The sequence below is a fragment of the Urocitellus parryii genome, chromosome 15 (assembly GCF_045843805.1).
Source record: "Urocitellus parryii isolate mUroPar1 chromosome 15, mUroPar1.hap1, whole genome shotgun sequence".
In the NCBI taxonomy this organism is placed as follows: domain Eukaryota; kingdom Metazoa; phylum Chordata; class Mammalia; order Rodentia; family Sciuridae; genus Urocitellus; species Urocitellus parryii.
Window position 1 is genome coordinate 9,937,155 of NC_135545.1, and position 22,007 is coordinate 9,959,161.

General features: G+C 56.5%; 1 protein-coding gene across 3 annotated transcripts in view; it reads right to left on the reverse strand.

The window, feature by feature from the left end:
* Positions 1 to 22,007, reverse strand: part of Mark4 (microtubule affinity regulating kinase 4) — a 28,966-nt gene that overhangs the window by 4,284 nt on the left and 2,675 nt on the right. For 2 of the 3 annotated variants that reach the window (XM_077793382.1, XM_077793384.1), the window contains 15 exons: positions 19,744 to 19,944; positions 16,915 to 16,968; positions 16,747 to 16,795; positions 15,941 to 16,006; positions 15,734 to 15,804; positions 14,912 to 14,968; positions 12,459 to 12,695; positions 9,335 to 9,454; positions 8,919 to 9,018; positions 8,064 to 8,173; positions 7,796 to 7,955; positions 6,039 to 6,256; positions 5,284 to 5,387; positions 2,486 to 2,764; positions 1,273 to 1,317 (listed from right to left, as the gene is read on the reverse strand). In XM_077793382.1, the coding sequence (XP_077649508.1) occupies positions 1,273 to 1,317; positions 2,486 to 2,764; positions 5,284 to 5,387; positions 6,039 to 6,256; positions 7,796 to 7,955; positions 8,064 to 8,173; positions 8,919 to 9,018; positions 9,335 to 9,454; positions 12,459 to 12,695; positions 14,912 to 14,968; positions 15,734 to 15,804; positions 15,941 to 16,006; positions 16,747 to 16,795; positions 16,915 to 16,968; positions 19,744 to 19,944 (1,871 nt within the window). Of the gene's footprint in view, positions 1 to 1,272; positions 1,318 to 2,238; positions 2,319 to 2,485; positions 2,765 to 5,283; positions 5,388 to 6,038; positions 6,257 to 7,795; positions 7,956 to 8,063; positions 8,174 to 8,918; positions 9,019 to 9,334; positions 9,455 to 12,458; positions 12,696 to 14,911; positions 14,969 to 15,733; positions 15,805 to 15,940; positions 16,007 to 16,746; positions 16,796 to 16,914; positions 16,969 to 19,743; positions 19,945 to 22,007 lie in introns of all 3 variants that reach the window. The other variant, XM_077793383.1, reaches the window with a different exon arrangement.

Sequence of the window (22,007 nt, forward strand, 5' to 3'; positions counted from 1 at the left end):
CCTCAAAACCATCCTTGCACCTGCAGTGACAATTTCAGCTGGATATCTCAGCCTGGCTGGAGATCACATGTCTCAGACTCCTTTGCAGCCGGGCAGGACCGGGTCTAAATTCTGGGACATGGGCAGAAGTGAGGCCTGCCACTCCACCTGGTGTCCTTCATAAGAGTCCCCATGCCCGGGGACTGGCAGCAGCACCAGCCAGCCTCGCCTGTACAGATGACTAAGGAATGGGGGTGAAGAACCCAGACACCTGAATGACCATATGGGACAGAGTGACCCTGCCACACGGCTTGGATGAGAAACTTATTACTGCATTTTGGGGTCTCGTTGGAGCACGCGAGCTTGGTTCCTACCTAATACTCTTGTAGTAATGACAATCCCTTCTCCCGGGGGCCCAGCGCTCTTCACTCTAGACCAGGGACTCACTTAGAAGTACCTTCGGCACAAAGGGGTCTTTGGAAATTTCTCGGGACTTTCTACCTGGGATGAGACCACCACTAGTATTTATTATGCTGGGGAAAGGGGCAGGTCAGGGATGAGAAATGTCCTATGACGTGCAGGCCGACCCTCTACAAAACGCAAAGTGCCCGAGCATTCTTCTCTAGGGGGCGGACCACCAAGAACGCATGGCCAATCAGAACTTCTACTGCTCTGCCCACTATGATTGGATCAATGACGAGCATACAGCCAGGTCTGACCAATCAGAGTAGCCCACCCTTTCAGCCCCAGCCAATGAGCGTCAGTCTGGACTTTATTGGAAACAGGGGAAGGCTCTCTTTGCACTGGGGTCTCTAAATTGGTAGGGGTGAAACTAAAGCAGGGCTGCCAAATACTGTGCTGCCTGCTTTTGTAAATAAAGTTTTATTGGGACACAGCCACACCCATTTTTTATGTAGGGAATACGGTTTTCTCAGTGGAATGGCAGAGCCCATGCCAGAGACTGGCTCTTAAAATCTAAGATATTTGCCCCCTGGGCCCACACAGGTACTGTCTGCCACTGCGTGGCTCAGAGCAGTGGGGCAGCCACTCTGCCACCATGGATGAGAGGCGAAAGGAGGCGGGGTGGTGACAGGAGGGCAGCTGGGCTGCAGCTAGGACAAGATGGTGCTCAGGGCTGTGGTGCAAAGGGCAGGAATCCTGGGCAACTGGCAGAGGAGGTGGGTCATGGGGCATTTCAGAAGGCTGGACTTGGAAAATGGCCTCAGGTCCCATCTGAGGGCCAGGGGGGAGGGAGGGGCTGTGAGGTGGTCAGGGGCAGTCACATGCACTCACCTTGTGACCTCAGGTCCCCCGATTCTCTCAGGTTCGTCTGCGACCCTGGGGAGGAGGGGGACAGGGTGTCTAACCTGGACATAGGGAGCCCTCCTCCCCCACCCACTGCCTCCCGGGCCCTGCCTTGGCCCAGTCCCTCCCTGCTGGCTAGAACTGACCCCCTACATCTCCAGAAGGGGGTTGGTCCTGAGAGGGTTAGTGCAAGTGGTAGAAAAGACACCGAAGAATTTGGAAGACAAAGAAAGAGGGGTGGGTAGACACCTATATGTAGAAGGGGCAACAGAGAGACGCACACACTCACACACAGTCGGCTTTGTTGAAATGGCAGACACCTCCTTAGTGTGCCTGTCCCTCCCTTCCCCACACCCTGGACCACTGCCCTGCTCTATTTTTCTTCTTAGTACTTGTACTGTCAAGACCCGATACTCCTCCCCCCACCCTCTCTCTCTACATATATGTGACTTATTTAGATATTTTCTGGTCCCCTACTAGAATGTGGGCTCTTCTAGTGCAGGAAATTTTCACATTTTGTTCACTCCTGGGTCCAGAATGGCACCAGGAACACAGTAAGTAGGTGCCCCACAAGTAACAGCAGTAATGAATAAAAGTAGTGAACAAATTATTTATAAATAATGCATTCATAAAGCACTTTCCAAGAAAACCTCCTCAGTCCTCACAACCACCCTCAAAGGAATGACCTGTCATTGTGACTGCCACTGTACAGAAGAGGAAAACCAGGTCCAGAGAGGTTGAGTGACTTTCTCAAGGTTACTCGGTAGAGTTGATATCTGGACCCCGAGAGTCTGGCTCCAGGGGCCATGCTTCTGGCCACCGCTCTTTATTAAAGGAGTAAATGAACACGCAGACCCACATCCAGGCCCTGTTCCCCACTCACATGCACGGCCCCTCCCTGCGGCCCGCGCACACACACCAGATGCAGACCAGGAGAGCGTGGGCGGGACTTACTGATCTTGGATCCCTGGGGCAGAGAGGCGCCCGAAACGCAGCGGTTAGAATTCTGCCGTTTAGAGGGATCGAGGGTGACCCTGCAGTGTGAGGAGGAGGAGGTGACAGGGGTAGGGGACAGGGGAAGGGAGCAGGAGGAGGAAGAAAAGGAAAAGGAGAAGGAGGAGAGGTCAGGGCGCAGGAGACAGAACAGAGTAGTAGACAGGCCAGCCCGTTCCACCCCCACCTGGTGCCCGGCGGTGCTCACCGACGGGTCAGCTTGGAGGTCAGCTTGGTGAAGAGGTTGGTGGTGGGGCGCGGCCGCCCGGCGGGCAGGGGTGCAGCCTCGTGTGCCAGCGTGGGCGAGGCTGGGGGCCCGTTCTGCACGCCCCCGCTGCCCCCGCCCCCTGCCCGCCGGTCCCGGACCTGACCACCGTGGAAGGTGCTGCGGATGGTGGAGCCGCGTGCTAGGCGGCTCCGCTCCCCAGATGGGGGAGCCAGGCTGTGACTGGAGGGGGAGGCGGGGGGTACCCGTGGGGTGCCCGAGCTGTGGAGAGAATGACAGGTCAGGGTAGGACTCCGAGGCAAACCTGGGCCCTAATCCCCCTGATTCTTCACTGTCCTGCCCTGAGCCCATAAACCCTGGAGCTACGGGGCTGCTATGTACGGTTGAGCAGGCTGCAGACTACAGACCCACAGCACTATTTTATGGACTTTTAGAAGGAAGTTACCTCTTTTTCAATCTATTCCTTCTTTAAACGCTACCTCCTCCAATCTGTCCAGTGCTCCAACTTTCCTCTCTCCAGACTCGGCAACCAAATAGATTTTACATATACTTGTGGATGATTCCCTTGCTGTGTGCTATCCACACTTCAGGAACCAAATGAACTTGGCAAAGGCTGCTCGGATAAGGAGCAGATGTGAATATCAAAAACCCGGATTCATTATGACAGCAACCTCCTCCTCCTTCTTTTTTTTTTTTTTTTTTTTTTTTTTTTTAAGATGGGGGTCTTGCTACGCTGCTTAGGCTGTCCTTGAACTCCTGGGCTCAAGTGATCCTGCCATCTCTGCATCTGGAGTGACTGGGACTACACATGAGCCACTGCACCCAGCTCAATCATGACAACTTACTGATGGGTGAAAATACAAAGGGGACCCCCCCTTACTTTTTCAAAATATTATGAAGGAAGTAGGGGTCCCTCTGTCCCAGTTTTTCTCCAGTCCTTTCCGACTCTCCCAATCCTGACAGCTGAAATAGAATTCCAATTTCTATCTTCCAGGGACCAGCCTAGATCTCAGAGAGGAAAGCCTGACTGTGGCAGAGGCCATTACCTCTCTCCCTGAATCCATTATCCCTGTTTTACTTCCTATGAATCCTGCTCATGGCCTCCCAGAGACTACACTTCCCAGCAACCCTTGCAACATGGGTGGTAGTCATGTGACTAGGCTCTGGCCAATAGGAAACAAGCAGAAACGCCTTGTACCATTTCTGGGTCTTGCCTTTTTCTTTTCTTTTTCTTGGTACCAGGCATTGAACCCAGGGGTACTTAACCACTGAGCCACATCCCCAGACATTTTTAAAAATATATTTTATTTAGAGAGGGTTTCGCTGAGTTGCTTGGAGCCTCACTAAGTTGCTGAGGTTGGCTTTGAACCCACAATCCTCCTGCCTCTGCCTCCCCAGCAGCTGGGATTACATGTGTGCTCCACTGTGTCGGGTGGGGGGCCATGCCTTTCAAGAGTGCTGCATACCCTCTAGTTTTTTCTCACTTCTTGCAGATTGGGAAACAGTGGCAGTTGGTAGAGCTGCTTCTGACCAGATTGGAGTCTCAGCATGAAGAACCGCAGAATCAGCCTGGGCTCCCTGAGAAACCCTGCTGTCTCCCCACCACCCCACCCCCCTGGCTGAGGTGCCAGAGATGGAACCCAGGGCCTCATATATGTCAGGCAAATGCTCTACCACTGAGCTACATCCCCAGCCTTCAAAATTCCATCTTTCTTAAGCCACCATCCCTTGGAAAGGTCTCTTTGTTCCAGCAGCTTGGGCTATAATCTAACTGACCAGGAAGACTGTGTTACTACAGCTGCCGATGCAGATTCTGGAGTCAGTCTGCAACCTTTGTTCCTTGACTCATCAGCTACAGTGGGCCTTGGGCAAGTTATTTAACCTTTCTGTGCTTCATTTCCAGTTATAAAATGGAAATACTAGGATCTACTTGCAATATCATTAGAAGCATTAAGTCAGCTAAGGTACTTTGCACATGACTGCTGCCTGATGAATGATCACTATTCTTACTTTTATTTAGTAAACCATCAAAATAGCTCAGCCAGGGCCTAGTGTATCAGCCCTGTGCCAGGTACAGGAACACCTGTTCACCATCGGAAATCTTAAGGGGGGCTGGATGTAGCTGGTGTTGGCCCCATTTTACAGAGTAGAAAAGAGGCTCAGAGATTTCCCCAACAGTAATTGTAGTAGCAAAGTGCGGAGGCAAGCCTCAAACAGAACTGAGTAGTCCCAGAATCACGACTGTCGCCCACGGCATTACCCCGCCCCCAGCCACCGTAACACCCGCCTGCATTTATCAGGCACGTCCCAGAGCTGGGCCTCCGTGTTGGCTAGTCACATGGCCAGTGGCCCTTGCAGGTGGGAGTGTGGCTATCCTGGAGGTGCCGCACTCCTGGATGGGCACCAATTCACTCCCTGTCCATGCGCCAGCCCCCTGGAATTGGTCCCCTCACTTGCCAGCTAGAGAGACCTCACAGCCTTGGGCCACCCAGGCGGGCCACCCAGCCAGATGATGTGGAAGCTGTGAAGATCTGGGGCTTCTCTCAAGTTCTAAAAATGGATCATTCAAAAAATCCGGTTGGGTTCCCCGCCGCTTGTAGGCGAGAGCGAGGCAGCCTGCTGTTCTAAGGCTGGTGACTGGTTAACTAGGTGAGGACACGGACAGGGTACCTGGGTACGTCCTACCAAGGGCAGGGTGGACCCGCCCACTGTCCAGGAGGGATCATCTCAGATCCAGGGGCCTGCTCCCTGCCAGCCCCTCCTGCCCCGGGCCCCCATACCTGTTTTCTTTGCCATTTGGCAACAGGGACGGGCGCTCGGCCCCTGGGCGCTCTGTGCAAACGTAGGTGTTCCTGCGGGTCATCATGCTGGGAGGGAGGTTGTTCTGTGGGGGACACATGGGATGAGGAGCGGTGAAGGGCTGCCTGCCACGAGCCTCTTGCCCTCTCCCAGGAGGACTGAGTCAGGGCCTGGGTGGGAACCCAGGGGGGCAGGCAGGCGAGGGCTCAGAGGCCCCCAAACGCAGAGAGGTCCACAGGCTGTTCCCACTGGTGCCATTCACCAACTCTCTGGAGAGAGAGCCATACAGGCCATACAGGTACAGGGACATGCCACACTCGGTCCCCGGTGAGCCCATGTCCTGGCTGGGTCGCCTGCTCAGAACATCCCCCTGCTGGTCACCCCACTCAGCCTCTGATCTGGTCAGTTCACAATATGCCCACCCCAGGCCAGGCAGCCTCTGGGGCTCCTGGGTGCCCACTGCAGACAAATATGTCCCCAACCCCAAGAGACGGTGAGCTCCATGAAGACACGGAGTGTAAGGATCCCACTGTCCCCTTGGACGTCAAGGTCTGAGATCAGGTCTCTGCCTCAGCAGGGCCCGCCCGGTGCCCTTCACCAGCTCTCTCTGGTGACAACAGGCTCTTCCCAAATACTACACAGTGCTCTGGGAACTGCAGGACGCCTGGGTCAGAGAAACGCACCGCGGGTGGCATCTGCAGGATGGACCCCAGGTGGCCCGCCCTCGCCCACTCACGGGGGTGCTCGTGCTGTCCTTCCGCCGCTCGGGGATCTCCGCCTTGTTGGGGTTGTGGGCGCTGCTGACCATGGGGCTGGACGGGGGCAGCCCCCGACTCCCGCTCCCCGCCGCGCTGCAGCTCGCCTTCCGGCCTGGCAGCCGCTCCTCCTTGAGCTCCGCCTCCCCCGTGCTGGTTGGGCTGCGCTTGGGGTGCAGGGGTGCCGGGGAGGGGCCACCTGGGGGAGGGAAGGAGCAGGTCCCGCTGATAATATTGTCAAAGCCACCAATGCGTCCGCAGGTCCAGACAGGCTTTGCCGGGTCCCCCGCCCCCGTAAGTATCAGGCAAAGGCCTGACCACTGAGCGCCCCGGCCACGCCCCTCGCCTTTTTCTTTTTTCTTTCTTTTTTTTAATGTCAAAAGATTGGGAGCAGCCTAAATGCCCCGCATCCAGCGGGTGGCCAAATAAGTCAAGGTATTCCCACAAGGAGCCGCACGTGTATGGGTGTATGGAATCCCTTAAAAGAAATGTCCACAACAGGCAAATCCAGAGACTAAGCAGACTAGTGGCTGCAGGGCGGGGTGGGGGTGTGATGAAAGTGGCCCCACAGCGAGCACGGTGATGGACTCTGGAAGTATAGGAATGCTGGGGGCTGAACATTTTAAATGGGTGAATTGTACAGGATGTAAATTATCTCAATAAAACTACTTAAAAATCAGTGGAGAATTTAAATTTGATGAAGATGTAGGCAACAGACCTCCTGGAAGTTTTCGTGCCTAATCTTTTCCCCCTCATTAAACCTGGGCTGCATTACCACTGAGCTACATCCCCAGCTCTTTATTTGTTTATTTGTGATAGGGGCTCAACAAGTTGCTGAGGCTGTCTTTGAACTTGTGATTCTCCTGCCTCAGTCTTCCAAGTAGCTGGGATTACAGCATGTGCCACCATGCCTGGTTTCCATGCCTAATTTTTGACAGTGGTGGGGGTCTATTTATTTTCTGCAGCAGATGAGGTATTTGTTGGCTGCAGAATGTAGGGCACAATCTGGTATCTTCCCAACCTCATTCCACTTGGAATGGCCTCCTCCCATTTTAGTGTGGAGAAGTGAGAAGGCAGTCTCTAAGCAGTCACTTTGTACAATGAGTTCTGTGCCCCAGTTGCAGTGAATTAATTCCCCAAAGACTCTGATATCAGTGCTTCAACCCAGATGAGTAGCTGAAGAGATTCAAGGACCTTTTGGGCTGGTCTCTAAAAGTGAAATGTTAATTAACCTCCTAGCTGGGCATAGTGGCACATGCCTGTAATCCCAGCTACTCAGGAGGCTGACACAGAAGGATTGCAAGTTCAAGGCCAGCCTCAGCAAGTTATCAAGGCCCCAAGCAACTTGGGGAGACGCTGTCTCAAAATAAAAGCTAAAATGGGCTGGGGATGTGGCTCAATACTAGAGCACCTCTGGGTTCAATTCTCAGTTAAAGGGAAAAAAAAAAAAAAAAGGCCGTGGATGTAGCTCGGAGGCCAGGCGCTTGCCTAGCACCTGGGTTCAAAAGCAAAAGAAAAAGCAGAAATCCGTGGGCTCACGGATCAGGAAAAAAGGTAAGGTGGGATAAGGACAAACGAAAACCCAGAAAATGGGAGAGGAAGCAAGGCGCGGCTGTCTGCTCAGCTCTGGGCTCTTCCAGATGGACCCCTCCTGCCTCTTCAGACGCAGCCCCTGGTGGCCCATTCCAGGGCCCTGAGCTGGGGGCGGAGCCTGCCTGAAGGGGCGGGGCGAACTCACAGAAGTCGCTGTGCCGGCGCTGGCGGTGGTAGGTGGAGGAGGAGCTCCGCTGCCCTTTGCTGTGGCTGGTGCCTTTGCTGGAGCTTGTCCCGTTGGTGGTGTCGCTGGGCGCCCGTACCCGTGCCAGGGCCAGCCCTGGGGCGCCGCGGTCCCCACCCTCCTGCAAAAAGTTGGCAGACAAGACATCTTGGCCGCCCGTCCCCTGTGCCCCCCAAATCCCTCCACCCGGGGCAGGGCACACTCCCGAAGGCCCCTGGCGTCCTCTGACCTCAGTCTTCCTGCCCAGCAGGAGGTAGGTGGCAGTCACTTCGTTGTACTTCTGGCTGGTCAAGGCCTCTCTGATCTCTTCCCGGGTGTAGCCCATACCCACCATCACCTCTGCGGAGGGCATGAGAGCGGGGTCAGCCTCCCGGACCCCTCCACCTGCTCCGCTCGGCCGCCCTTTGGTCTGTCAGGAGCCATCTCCCTTCTACCATGGCAGGCTCCCGACCCCTGACTGCTCCATACCTGGGGCGCAGGCACATAGACACATATCACGCCAGCCAAAGTGTTCTGTCCCCAAGGCCATCTGCCATTGCCTTCCCTTCTGAGAGGGCATCAGGCTTCCAGCATATGCTCTTGGCAGCCCCCCTCCCATAGTGAGCCACGAAGAGGAAGCTCCCAGGAAGAAGACTCCCAACAACTGTCTTGGAGCACCTGGGTCCAGCTGTGCCTGAAAGCTGTCTAGCCTGGCCTTCGTAGTCATGTGAATGAGTGAACTGTCAGTATTCGGTTGAACATGAAATTGCTGATACTGGCAAACTTTGCCCTATAAATGGCAGCCTCCAAGCAAGTCCTGAGGAATGCAGCAGGCTGTCATGATCATCTCAGCCTCCTCAGCTGTAGAGAGAGGGCTACGGGGTGGTTTCTAACGGGTTCTTCCAGGGGGAAAAAAGTCAAGGTCAAAGCCACCAGGACCTACTACACACAGCTCGTGCAGATCCACTGTTTAAAATGCAGAGTGACTCCATGGGGCAGCCCTGGGATTCCTCCCCTAGAGGCGTGGAGGGGGACGCTTGCTGGCGCGCTGGGCCACGAGGCACCCCTCTGCAGGCACTAGCCAGAGGGACGAGGTGGCCCTCACCTATTCGCTTGGTGTCCCCGAAGTCCTCCTCAGGCTCCGTGTATGGCTTCAGCTCCTCACCCTCATAGCCGATGTTGATCCACTTGTCTTTCATGATTTGCTGCAAGGACGAGAGGTGTCAGAGGGAGCCAGGAATCCGCAGCTCGCCCCTCAGCTGGCCCAGGTAGGGCTGCGTACCCTGCCCAAGGCCGACACCCAGCACCCAGGGATCCTGAGGGCCGGCCCCTCCCCCGCCTCTGCAGCAGCTGGGTCCCCGCACCCTGTAATCATCCAGCAGCTCATTAGCTAATTACTGGCGTGGCAGGGAGTGGGCGAGGCTGCATGGGGATGGGCTGTGCCTGGGCTCCCCGTCCACCTCAGACAGGACACTCAGGCAGAGTGTGGGGAGCTGGCCGGAGGCGCAAGGCCAGGCTCACCTCGAGAGTGCAGCGTTTGGCGGGGTTCAGCACCAAGAATCTCCGCAGGATGCTCTCACAGTCGGTGGACATGTAGAAAGGGACCCGGTACTTCCCTCTGAGGACGCGCTCCCGCAGCTCCTGTGGGGACCGGGTTACTGGGGGGGGTGGCCGTGTCCCCAGCCCAATTCTCACCCACACACCCACCTCCCTCCCAACCCTCGGACAGAAGTGACGGCAGCCCCGAGTCCCAGCCCTCTCCCTGACTCAGTTTCTCATCTGTAAAATGGGAACACTGCAGAGACGCAGCAATTTAAAAAAATGATATTTTAAGGCTACAGAACTCTTCATTCAGGGAGAAACTCTGTTCTTGTTTGAACAGGGGTCACGGTGAAAGCCTCAGCAGTAGCTGCCCCAGGGCAATGCTACTAAATACCAGGCACAGAGTGGGGCCCAGCATGCCCTCCCCACCTGCCCCCACAGGGCTGGGAGTCTGAGGACCTTCCGGAAGCACACGCGCGGCCCTGCTTTTTGTCTGTCTGCCTAAGGTCTTTCCGAGGGTCCCCAGCAAGGCTCCAAGGTCAGGAAGCCCAGGCACCCCCTCCCAGGGAGACAGAGCAGGTGGACAAACCAGAGGCCATGGGGTCAAGCCCGGGGACTGGGCAGGGGAGCCACCTTCCAGGCCGTTCTAACGGGGCTGAAAGAGGGGGCGCCTGGGAAGCACCGCAGGGCTGCAGGCCACGTGGGCTCCAAGGGTTGGGATCACTTAATATAAAGCCACCTCGGAGACCGCTGGCTACCAGCACCACGCACTCAAGGCACAAGACACCATCACCAGGACGTCACTGGCCTCCAATGTGCGATCCTCCTGCCTGAATCGTGGGGGCAGCACCCATTTTCCAGATGAGGACACCGAGGCCAGAGTGGTGGGCCCTTGTCGGAGGCTGAACAGCAGAAAGCAGCAGGGCCTGATTCTGAGCCAGGAGGCGGGGCTCTGAGCCCTAAACCACAGGCCTGTCATGTGACCAGAGCAGCAGCCGCCAGGCCTGCCGCCTCGGCCAGATGCCAAGTCCTGGTGAGGGCTCCCAGGCCCAGGCTGGCTGCGAGCAGTCACTCTTCCGTCCCCATCTTACAGGTGGGAAACAGGTTCAGAGACTCGTCCCAAGTCACTCAAAAAGGAAATGACAGAGCTGGCTAGCTGGTGGGGAGACCCGGACAGCGAGAGATGACAAGGGCCTGGGGCAGATGAGAGGCTAGCCTGGCCCTTCCAAAAGGCCTCTTAGCTTTCTGCTCGCTACTCAGAAAAATCACCCCGCGGCAGGACTGGGTCCAGGCGCTTCCAGGTGAGTCTTTTCTTGGTACCAGGGGTTTGATATCAGGGCGCTTGGCCACTGAGCCACGTCCTAGCCCTTTTTGTTTTATTTAGAGACAGGGTCTCGCTGAGTTGCTTAGGGCCTCACTAATCTTCTGAGACTGGCTTTAAACTTTTGTCCTCCTGCCTCAGCCTCTGGAGTTGCTGGGAGTACAGGTGTGTGCCTCCCTGCCCGGCTCCCCAGCCCTTTTTATATTTGATTTTGACACAGGGCCTCGCTAAGTTGTTGAGGCCAGCTTCAAATGTGTGATCCGCCTGCCTCAGCCTCCTGAGTCGCTGGGACGCAGGCACGGGCCGCCATATGAGCTCCAGGTGCATATCTTAATGGTCCTCACTCAACAGAGCGGGAGAGTGAGCTTCCAGGGCTCAGCGCCTGCGCAAGGCCCCATGAGGAGGGCCCTCCCTGCTCATCACGCAGGCGCCTCTGCCTGTCCTCAACAAGGACTTGCCTGACTGCCCATTTCAAACGCCCCACGGGCCACCCTGAGCGACACAGAGTCCCCAGCTGCAGAATGCCTCCCCAAAAGGTGTGGCCTTGGTCCAGCCAGAGGCAGCACCAGGCAATCCAACTGCAAACAAGTGGCCAAGCCGTGTGCCACGCCATGCCATGCCAGGGGGAGAGGCTGGCAGCTGCTCAGATGGGGGGACACAGGGACTGGGCACATCTGGAGAGCCTGAGCGAGGCCCCGGCAAGGAGGAAAAATAGCTGTGAGGAGGCTCCTAGGTCAGTGGGGGGAATCTGAGTGTGGACCACAGGGTGGAGGCCAGGACTGAGCCGCGGATGTATTTCCTGTAGGTGACCATTGTCTGGAGAATGCGCCTGGTCTCAGAAGATAACCCACTGTGGCCTTTGGGAACAAAGGGACATAGTGTCTGCAAGGAACTGTCCCACAGTCCATCAACAAGGACCAGAGCTACCTCGTCATGTGCCTGTACAGACAGATACGGCCCGGGTGGCCAGGGGCCAGCTCCGCGGCTCTCCCAGGGGACCACATGTTCTGTGTTCTATTCTTGCAACATATCTGGAGACTGGCAACATCTCAAAGCAGAAAGTTCAAAGGAAAAAAAAAACACGCAGAGGAAGACAGGGCCCACACGGGCTGCCCACTTCCAGTGTCTGTCCCCAGCACTGGCCAACACCTGCCACCACATCTCCTCAGCTCTTCATTCTGCTTCCTGCCTGGCTCCGCGGCTGGGACATCAGTTCCAGAAAATTTCTTGTTCTGAGCGTTCATCTCGAGGACTTCCAGTAACTTGCTAAGTTTCGCAACCATGGCCACAATCACTGTGAGCACGTTTTCCATCGTTCAGAAGCCCTGACCCCCGGCTGTCACCTCCCCTGGCCCACCTGGCCCCTGCGCCGGGTGGACATTTCATAGAAATGAAGCCACGTGCTCTGGCCTCGCGACGCTGGCTCTGTCTCTCGGCACAGCACTTCCAAGATCCCCCCATGGAACGGCAAACACCGGGCAGGGGCTGCTGCCACTTGTCACGTATTTGCAAAGCCTCAAAGTGACCCTCGTGTCAGAGGTGGATGGCAAGTATCTCCTGAGCGAATGAGTGGGCTGAGCCAGGGATTCAAACCTGTCATGAGCCCCAACACGGCACCGGCCTCGTGGACTGGCCGCCTGACGGTGGGGACGGGGTCCCCTGCTCCATCTGGTCATATGACCTCAGGCAGCCCCACCCTCTGGTCCCTGCAGAGGAGCAGTGCAGGGGACAGGGTGGGGCCTGATGGTGGGGTGAGATCCCGCACCCAGCTGGGCCCAGCACCTTGAGGTTGTGCCCGTCAAAGGGCAGGGAGCCGCTGACGAGCGTGTACAGGATGACACCAAGGCTCCAGATGTCCACCTCCGGCCCGTCGTACTTCTTGCCCTGGAACAGCTCCGGGGCGGCGTACGGGGGGCTCCCGCAGAACGTGTCCAGCTTCGAGCCCAGTGTGAACTCGTTGCTGAAGCCAAAGTCAGCGATCTTGATGTTGGCCTCGGCGTCCAGCAAGAGGTTCTCGGCCTGGAGCAGAGGAGGAAGGACAGGGCTGGCTCAGCCGGGGGCAGGGGCGCGGCGGGAGGCCAACAGAGTGTGGTCCTGAGAGCTGCTCGAGCACTGCTCCCTGTTCTGTGTGACCTTGGGGAGTGACTTCACCTCTCTGGGCCTGTTTCCTCCTCGTTGGAGTCGGGGGATCAGTCCCCACCTCACAATGCAGTCTGAGGACAAGATGAGCAAGTCCACATAAAAGGCCCAGAACAAGACTGGCACCGATGAGAGCAGAGCGGGTGCCACCACCCCATGTGGTCTGCAGAGCCGGGGTCTCTGGGAAACCCCCGGCCCCTCCCCGAGACTCAGCTTATCCAGCAGAAAATATATAAGAATCAGAGACGGCACAAAATCTATAAAATATGACTGATTTTATCTATCAGATGTGTGCCTACTATGTGCCAGGCCCAGTACATAGTAGGTGGGGTAAGGGTGCAGAGAGCCCAGCTCCACTCTGACCTGCTGTGTGACTCTGCGTGGGTGACCCAATCCCATGCCTCAGTTTCCCTGTGTGTAAATGGAGGGTGACGGTGGAGTGGGGTCAACATGAGATGCTTATATTGACCTGCAGCGCAACTGCTTTCCGCTGGTAGAAGGTTTTATCCTTTTCTTTCTTTCTTGTTTTCTTTTGGAGTGGGGATAAAACCCAGGGATGCTCTACCACTGAGCCCCATTGAAGGTTTTATTTTGAGACAGGGTCTGGCTAAGTTGCTGAGGCTGGCCTTGAACTTGCAATCCTCCTGCCTCAGCCCTGTGAGCCACCGAGATGACAGGCATGGGCCACTGTGCCCCGCAGGCTTTGTCTATTTCTTGAGGAAGGTGGCCTTGTGACTGCCGTTTCCCAGATAAGGACACTGAGGCTCGGGGAGGCCACCTCGTGCCCACAGCAAGCCAGCTGGAGCCCCATGGGGCTGGTGGCCACCAGGCCTGAGCAAGAGGAGGAGCACCAGATGCTGCTTCTGCCGCCTTTCCACATCACCCACACCTGGCTGTCCCCTGTGAGGTCCTCAGCAGTTCAGGCCACCAGCATGTGCCTCCTAGCTTCGGTACCACCCTCCCACACCTCCTGCCCCAGCAGGGCTTAGGGCACAAAGGCACCTCACACAGTTCGTCCCAAACCAGAACCCAGCAGTAGCTCAGTCTGGCTCTGGGGTGGCACTTCCCACTGGCGTTTGAAAGCCCACAATCCACCTCACCCTCACATCTGGTCCCCTGGTGCACTCACAGGACCTTCCAGCAGGGGGCGTGCGGCCTCCAGGTTAGCACCCAGCAGCCCCAGAGCCCTCAGGGCAGAGCCCAGCCCAGGCCTCCTTGCACACAGAGAGCGCCAGAACCTTCTACAGCAATGGGACAGTGGTATTTTATGTGTTTGGCTCTAACAATAATTTTAAAAACAAAGTTTGCCCTTTGTATATCCTTTTTTCATCTCATTTTTCCTGCAATTAATTTTTATCAGATTTTATAAGAGCACCTGTCCACAAGAGTTTTTTTAAAATGGGGGTCTCTGTGTTTCTCCGGCAGGCCTCAAACTCCTGGGCTCAAGGGATCCTCTTGCCTGGGTCTCCAGGACAAAGATTTAAAAAAAAAAAAAAAAAAAACCGGTCCTTCAACCCTGAGCTGACAGAGAGGCTCCCCAGGCCCTGGCCTGTGGCCTGGCACACACTCAGGCGCCCACTGCAGCCCGGGACCTGCCAGTCTCAGCTGAGAAGCCCAGTCCCTATGGTCCCTCTGAGTGGGGTGTGGATCACCCGGGGACAGAGGCACATAAGGGTCTGCGGGCTCAGCTCAGCAGGTAGCTGGGGTCCGGCCGGGTGTGTCCCTGTCCTGCCCAACGCTGGCCCCATGGCTGCTCTCTCCAAGGCCCTTCTCAAGTTCCAAGATCCCTGATTCTAAGACCCCGCAGGGTGTGACTCTGGGGACCCAAAACCTCTTCTCAAGGATTCCTAAATGGTCTCGAGTCTGAGGCCCAAGTCCTGAGGCTCTAAGAGGGACAGACTACTGTGTCCTGCTGTCCCCGTACAGTAGGATACTCTATTTCTCCCTGGATGACTCCCACCCCCTCCACCAGCCTTGCTTGACCTCAAAAGCTTGTGCAGAGAGCCCAGCTCCACTAGGGAGGCGCCAGGGGACATGCTAGGGGGGGAGAGTGGCCAGGCTAGGGTCCCTGCGGTCACAGTGGGCTGGGGGCTTACCTTCAGGTCCCTGTGTACAATGTTTTTCTGGTGACAGTAGTGCACGGCCGATACAATCTGCAGGGAGAAGGCTTGTTACTTTTGGCCCTAAGTGGTCAGCCTCCCTCAGTGGCCTGTGAAGCCCATCACCACCAAGCCCCTGGTTCTAGCCTCCCCTGGGTGCAGGCCAAGCCCCTGGGTGCAGGCCAAGCCCCTGGAGCCTTATGCCTACTTCTGTCACAGTGGGAGATGTTGTGGGACCTATTAAGACATTTGCACTAGGACGCATGACATTTTCACACTCAGACATCTAGACACTGTCACACACAGGGACTCAGATTGAAGACATCAAGGAGGAGCCCTCTCCCGACTTACTTCTGGGAGCTCCCCACTCACCAGGGCTTAGGCCCCTTACACCCAGGACAGCCGCCAGGGCAGCTGGACAGTCCCTAGCTGATGCCTGCACGCTCACTGGCACACTCAGCCACGCACGTCCTGCACACCCACACCAGAGCTCAGCACACCTGCAGCCCTCTCCGCAAACCAACCTCACACCTGGCCCCCCAACCCACGGCCTACTCCACTGCGCATGCGCACGCCCACAGCTGGGCATGCCCAGCCGGCCCACGGTCCACGGCCCACACCTGTGCACCTGGGCCTGCGCCCGGGGCCAGCACTCCCTCCTGCCCACCCAGCCCAGCACCTGTGACCGGTATCCACACACCCTACACCTGGCATCGGTATATCTGGGGACCCGGCTCTGCACCCTCACTTGAGCCGCATCCCCAAGTCACTGGGCAACCCTGACCACAGCTGGTCCCAGGTCCTAGCCTGACCTCTGACCTGTCGGAACTTGGCTCGAGCTTCCTTCTCCTTCATGCGGCCGTGCGACACGAGGTAGTCAAACACTTCTCCTGCGGGGCAGAGGCCAAGGGGGTCAGGGCGGGCGGGAGCGCGCGGGGCGGGGCAGGGGCCGGGGCGGGGCAGGGGCCCGGGGCGGGGCAGGGGCCCGGGGCAGGGGCCCGGGGCAGGGGGCAGGGCGGGCCTCACCGGCACTTGCGTATTCCATCACCAGGTACAGTGTCTTCTCCGTCTCGATGACCTCGAAGAGCTTCACTGCCGTGTGGGGGAGAGGAGAGCACAGGGTTAGGTGGGAAGGGGACGCCCCTCCACCCTCCACCCTCCACCCTCCACCCTCCACCGGGACTCGAATGACGCGGATGTGCCAACCACACAGCCCCCTACTCCAGAACCCTCAATGGCTCCCTACTGGCGGAAGGTTTTCCAAACTGGTCAGCCCCACTCCGTCCCCCCCCCCTTTCTCTCTCTCTCTCTCTCTCTCTCTCTCTCTCTCACACACACACACACACACACACACACACACACACACACAAGACACCAGCTGGGCGAGGCCAGGGCTTAGTCCGCTTTCTTTACTGCTCCCTGGCACTGGCACACAGCAGCCACCCAGTATTTATGGAGTAAAAGATGGATCAACAGATGCTGCAAGGCCAGACCCTGCGGCTCTCAATAAGGCCCCTCTGTCCCCTCCCTGCCTAATAATGAAATGACAACGATGCTCCTGATGAAAACAGATCAGATCCCAAAGCTCAGCCCTGAATGAAGCGTTCTGGATGCATGAACTTATCCACTCCTCACAATGACCTTGAAATAGGTCTTTTTATCCCCCTCACTCTAGAGGAGGCAACAGGCTCAGAGAGGCTGAAGTCACACAGCACTGACACCACTGTGAGGAACAGGTCTAACTGCTGTAACCCTGGTCCCTCTCCCCCCAGTTCTCTCCCACGCGCTCCAGTTGGTGGCCTGCCTCGGAGCCCACCCCTTCCTCTCCTCACCGATGTTGGGGTGGTTGAGGCCCTTCATGATGCGGACTTCTCGGAACAGCTGTCGAGGCCAGAAAGGAAGACAGAGAAGAGTGAGGGGGGAGGGTTTGGGGGCTGGGCAGGTCACCCGGCTGTCCCTGGAAACTAGCTCCGGCCCTGCTCCCCTTCCCTGGGCCTCACCTTCTGCAGACTGCTGGGGTTGAGCTGGGTCTTGTCAATAATCTTGATGGCAACCTAGAGGGAGAGGAAGGGGACAGATCAGGATTCCACGGGCCCTTGACACGGGGAGGTCCCCAACTCTGATCACCCTGGATGCCTCTTCTCAGAGAAGCCCTCTATCCAGGCCATTTCTAGAGGATGAGGACCCTGGCCAGAGGCACACACATACAGACCCCGTCTCCAGTGCCACACTTACTTCTGCAGGTAAGTATCCCCCATTCCATGGCGGGACCCCAAAGAGGCTGCTCCAGGGTCTATGTGGGCAAGGGTGACCAAGATCTCAGGGCTTTTACCCACCCCATCCTTTTTTTTTGAGGTACCTGGAGTGGTCTACCACTGAGCCACATCCCAGCCCTTTTAATTTTTTGAGACAGCATCTCACTAAGACGCTGAGACTGGCCTCGAACTTGAACTTGTAGTCCTTCCGCCTCAGCCTCCTTGCTGGGATCACAGATGTGTGCCACCACACCTGGCCCGTCACACCTTTGTTCAAAGATGAAATGGTAAATAACTAGCTCACTTTACTCCCACACACTGGACACCAGGCCCTGGTCTGTGTGATGCACAAATGGGACCTCTTCACCCTCACAGCGACCCCACAGGAGTACCAGGACCACCCCCATTCACAAATGGGAATCCGAGCTGAGTGCAGAGGCGAATGCCTGTAATCCTAGCAGCTCAGGAGGCTGAGGCAGAAGGACAACAAGTTTGAGGCCAGCCTCAGCAATTTAGCAACAGCCTGACTCAATTTTTTTAAAAAATAGGGGCTGGGGTTGTAGCTCAGGGTATAGTGCTCCTGGGTTCAGTCCCTGGTACCAACAAAAATAAAAACCCACAAATGGGAAACCGAGGCAAGTCACTTGGTCAAGGTTATGCAGCTTAATACAGTCTTTTAAACTCTTTGAAAAAAAACAACCTCTTAAAACCTTTAAAGATTTTTTTTTTAAAAAAAAGGTCTTTGAGGCAGTCCTCAATGGGGAAAAGAATTCGAATATTATTGAACTTTACTTTTTTTACAATTTAGTTTCTATTTTAAATCACACATTGGGATAGAACCCTATGCACTTTTCCAATGAGTGGCTTAAAAAAAAAAAATCCTAATCTAAGCCAGGCAGGGGGGCACAAGCCTGTAAATCCCAGCAATTTGGGAGGCTGAAGCAGGAGGATCCCAAGTTCAAGGCCAGCCTCAGCCACTTAGCAACAGTCTGTTTCAAAATTTAAAACGGGGGCTGGGACGTAGGTAGCTCAGAGGTCAACGCTTGCCTAGCACAGTGAGGCACTGGGTTCGATCCTCAGCACCACATAAAAGTAAATAAATGAAATAAAGATTAAATTCTAAATTTATTTTTTTAAATAATAAACAACAAGGGCTGGCAGGTCACTGAGTGGTAGAGAAACCCGAGTTCAATCCCCAGTACCCCCCAGTCTTCCTCTAGCCCCAGGTCCGTAGTTCTCCCACAGGGCTCCGGGCCACCCCCAGATAAACTAGATTACAGAGCTCTTTCCCTGGGAGCCTCATTCCCTTATAATCCAGTCCTCTCAGAAACCTCTGGAACCACGTGCAGGATCCACATATGGTGAACTACATGTTCTGTGTGGGGGAGAGGGTCCCTTAGCTTTCCTCATATTCTCACGAATCGATTTTTAAAAATTTTGTCAAACACTTTTCATGCCAGTATTGAGAAGATCATATGGTTTCTCTCCTTTAATCTGTGAATGTGACGAAGTGCGTGAATAAATTGTCAAATGGAAAAGAACTCTGCATTCCTGGGATAAACCCAGCTTTGTTATCGCACCGCTTTGTTCCACTCTTCTGCCGATGGTTCTATTTGCTAATATTTTGTTTCAGGTTTTTGGTTTGAGGCCAGCTTGGCCAACACACTGAGACCCTGTCTCAAAAAAAAATAAACAAGATTTTTGTACCTACATTCACCAGTAAGCTTGGCCCATAATTCTGTTCTGGTCTGGTTTGGCTCTTGTGGCTACGCTGGCACATACAAATCTGTTGGGGGGGGTTGGGGACGTGGCTCAGTGGTAGAGCACGTGCCTAGCAAGCGTGAAGTGCTAGGTTCCATCCCCAGCACTGTGCGCGCGCAGGCTCACCATGCACACACCCCACACACCCGTTGGGCAGCAGAGCCTCTTTGTTCAGTCTCTGGAAGAACTGGCATGACGTCTGAATGTTAGGTAGAATTTGCCCATAAAACCATCGGGGCCTGGAGTCTTTTGTGCCTATGCCATAGGCTGCCTAGGGGCAGGGAGAGTCCATGCCCAGCAGGACTTCAGCTACCAATTCCATAGTTGCAAAGAGCCCAGAGGAAACCATGAAACCACCCACGGTCTTTTTTCCCTTTAAGCATGAGCCTCAGCTCTCCTGTGTAGAGGGAGGTTTGCACAGCTCTTTCTGCAATAATGTTTGCAGGTAGGACTCCTCACTGGGGGCATGGGGGACGGGACTCTGGGGGGGCAGGACTCTGGAGAGTGAGGCCAAACTTGAATAAAGTCAGTGTGTTCTCAAGATCTCCAGAAGACTTGGAAGAGCCCAAGCCACCACTAAGGCCATGAGGTGGCCCAGGAGCACGCAGAGGCCATGTGCATCCTCAGGACGAGAAGGGCTCTGCCCGCCGTCCCGTTTCCTGAGTTTCAGGGAGGCCTGAGTTGGTTTCTCTGGGCACTGGGGTTGCTTGGGTAAAATCTGAGAGTCCGGGACCCACCTGAGGTCATAAGGCGAAGCGAGGCCAACCCTGAGCTCTCTGGAAGCTCTGGTGCGGCCCACCTGTGTCCACTCACCTCCCGCCCGGTGAGGATGTGCCGGGCCAGCTTGACCTTGGCGAAGTTGCCCTTCCCGATGGTGCGCAGCAGGCGGTAGTTGCCCACGTGGGGCTGCTCCTCGGGGCAGGAGGCGATGGAGTTCCGGCAGCGGGCACCCAGGGAGCGGCTGGACCAGGACGGTCCTTTGTCTGAAGATCGGCCACTGCCCAAGGTGCCATGCTGAGCGGGGGAGACGAGCGTGAGCGGCCGACCCCGCCTCCAGCGGCACCTGTGGCTGGGCGGTTCACGAGGGCCCTGGCCCTGGCCCCTGGTGGCCCTTTTCCAACTCGGGCTGCAGAGAACCACCTCCCCTCGGGACCCTCCATTCTATACAAGAGGCCTCCAGGAACAAGAGGGAAGGCCCGGCTCTGCAGCATCCCGGCCTCAGGAGCCAGCCTCCACCGTCTCACTGGGACTCCCGTTTATTCTAAATGCTGTGACCCTCAACCCAGTCAATGACATTCCACCCCGACCCCCACAGATCCTCAAGTTCGGCTTCATCCATAACTGCCCGGCTGTAGCCCCCAATTCTGCCCCACACCCAGACATCAGCCCGATGGCCAGACCCTGGCACTAGTGCCCCCTCACCCAGTGTTGCCTGCCGTGGTTCCGGCTACCCGTGATCAACCATGATCCGAAAATGTTAAATGGAAAATTCCAGTAATGAACAATTTGTAAGTTTTAAACACCTTTTATTATACTATATTATAATTGTCCTATTTCATTAGAAGTTATTTATTTATTTTTGTTATTTGGTGATGGGGATTGAACCTGGGGGGCTTAACCACAGAGCCACATCCCCAGCCCTTTCTTATATTTATTTTGAGACAGGGGCTTGCTGAGTTGCTCAGGGCCTCACTAGGTTGCTGAGGCTGGGTTTGAACTTGCCATCCTCCTGCCTCAGCCTCCCAAGCAGCTGGGATTACATGTGGGCACGACCAAGCCTGGCAGTGGTTATCGTTAACCTCTTACTGTACCTAATTTAAAATTGAACTTGAACATGTGTGCCGGGTTTGGCTTATCCCCCATTCCAGGTGTCTCCTGGAAGTCCTGGAACGTGTCCCTGAGCACGCAGAGGGGACTGCTGAGTCCCATCATCCTCGCCCCAGTTCTACTCCAGACTCGGGAGCCAAGCCTTCCTTTCGCCCCGACAGCCTGGCCCAGCCACCGAGACCCGCCCGCCACGGGAAACACTGTTTCATCCTCGGGCTGCCCTCACCACCCTGCCCCGACGTCTCCCACGCCCCCACTCCTCTGTCCCCAACATTCTGTTCTTGCCATCCTGTCCCTCCCAGGCTCCCTCCCCCACAGGTCACCTGCCTGCTCCGAGTTGCCCTGTCCTGGATTGTGAGCCCCAGGGACTGTGGCTCCCTTTCAGGGCTGGGCCCAGCGTGTCAGAGGCTCAGCCAAAATGGCTCTGCTTAGTCCTTGCCGTCCCCGTGCCCTCTCAGGGCCAGAGGTAGGAATCAGAGGACAGAGGACGCCGAGGAGGACAGGCCGATGGGCTGGGGGCCCTGTCTGCTCCTCACAGGGACTCCCTGCCAGGCCACCTCGCAGTGACGACCAACATATCATTAACGTGGCATGAGGCCCGCACAGCAGTGTCCCCCATTCTACAGGAGGAAACTGAGGCCGAGGTCAGGATCCGAGCCCAGCCAGCTCCTGCCCACACTCTCACGCCGCCCGCCCCTACAGCGAGGCACAGGGTGGCCCGGCCTCGGGCAGCGAGCAGCTCCCCACGCCTGACACCCAAGCCTGGTGGGGGCACCTGGACCTCCCCGCGCCAGAGGAGCTGAGCCCTGGAGAGGGAAGGGGCTGGGCAAGGTCACACAGCTCATTCACCGGGGCAACAAGACAAGGTCCCCAAGCCTGGGCAGGAGCCACCTCCGGGCTGCCACTCCAGGCACATGCCTGGCAGGTGGGCCCTCCCCCGGCCTCCAGCGGGGTCCAATAAGACATGCATTCTCCAGGCAGGGACCCCAGAGTCCCCGCGGCTCAGGGGGAGAGCACCTGCCCAAGGTCACAGGGCAGGTGAGGGAGCAGCTGGGATCCGAACCCAGAGAGCTGACCCCAGCGCTGGTCCAGCCAGGCCTCCTCCCAGGGGAGGGGAAGCCCTGGTGACAGGGCACTGAGATGAGGGCTAGGAGGCCGCAGGGGGCCTGTCAGGGGGCACGAGTGAAGGTGGGATGGCACCCACGGAGGCAGCACTGCTGAGGGACCCCTGGGAGGAGCAGCTGGGACAG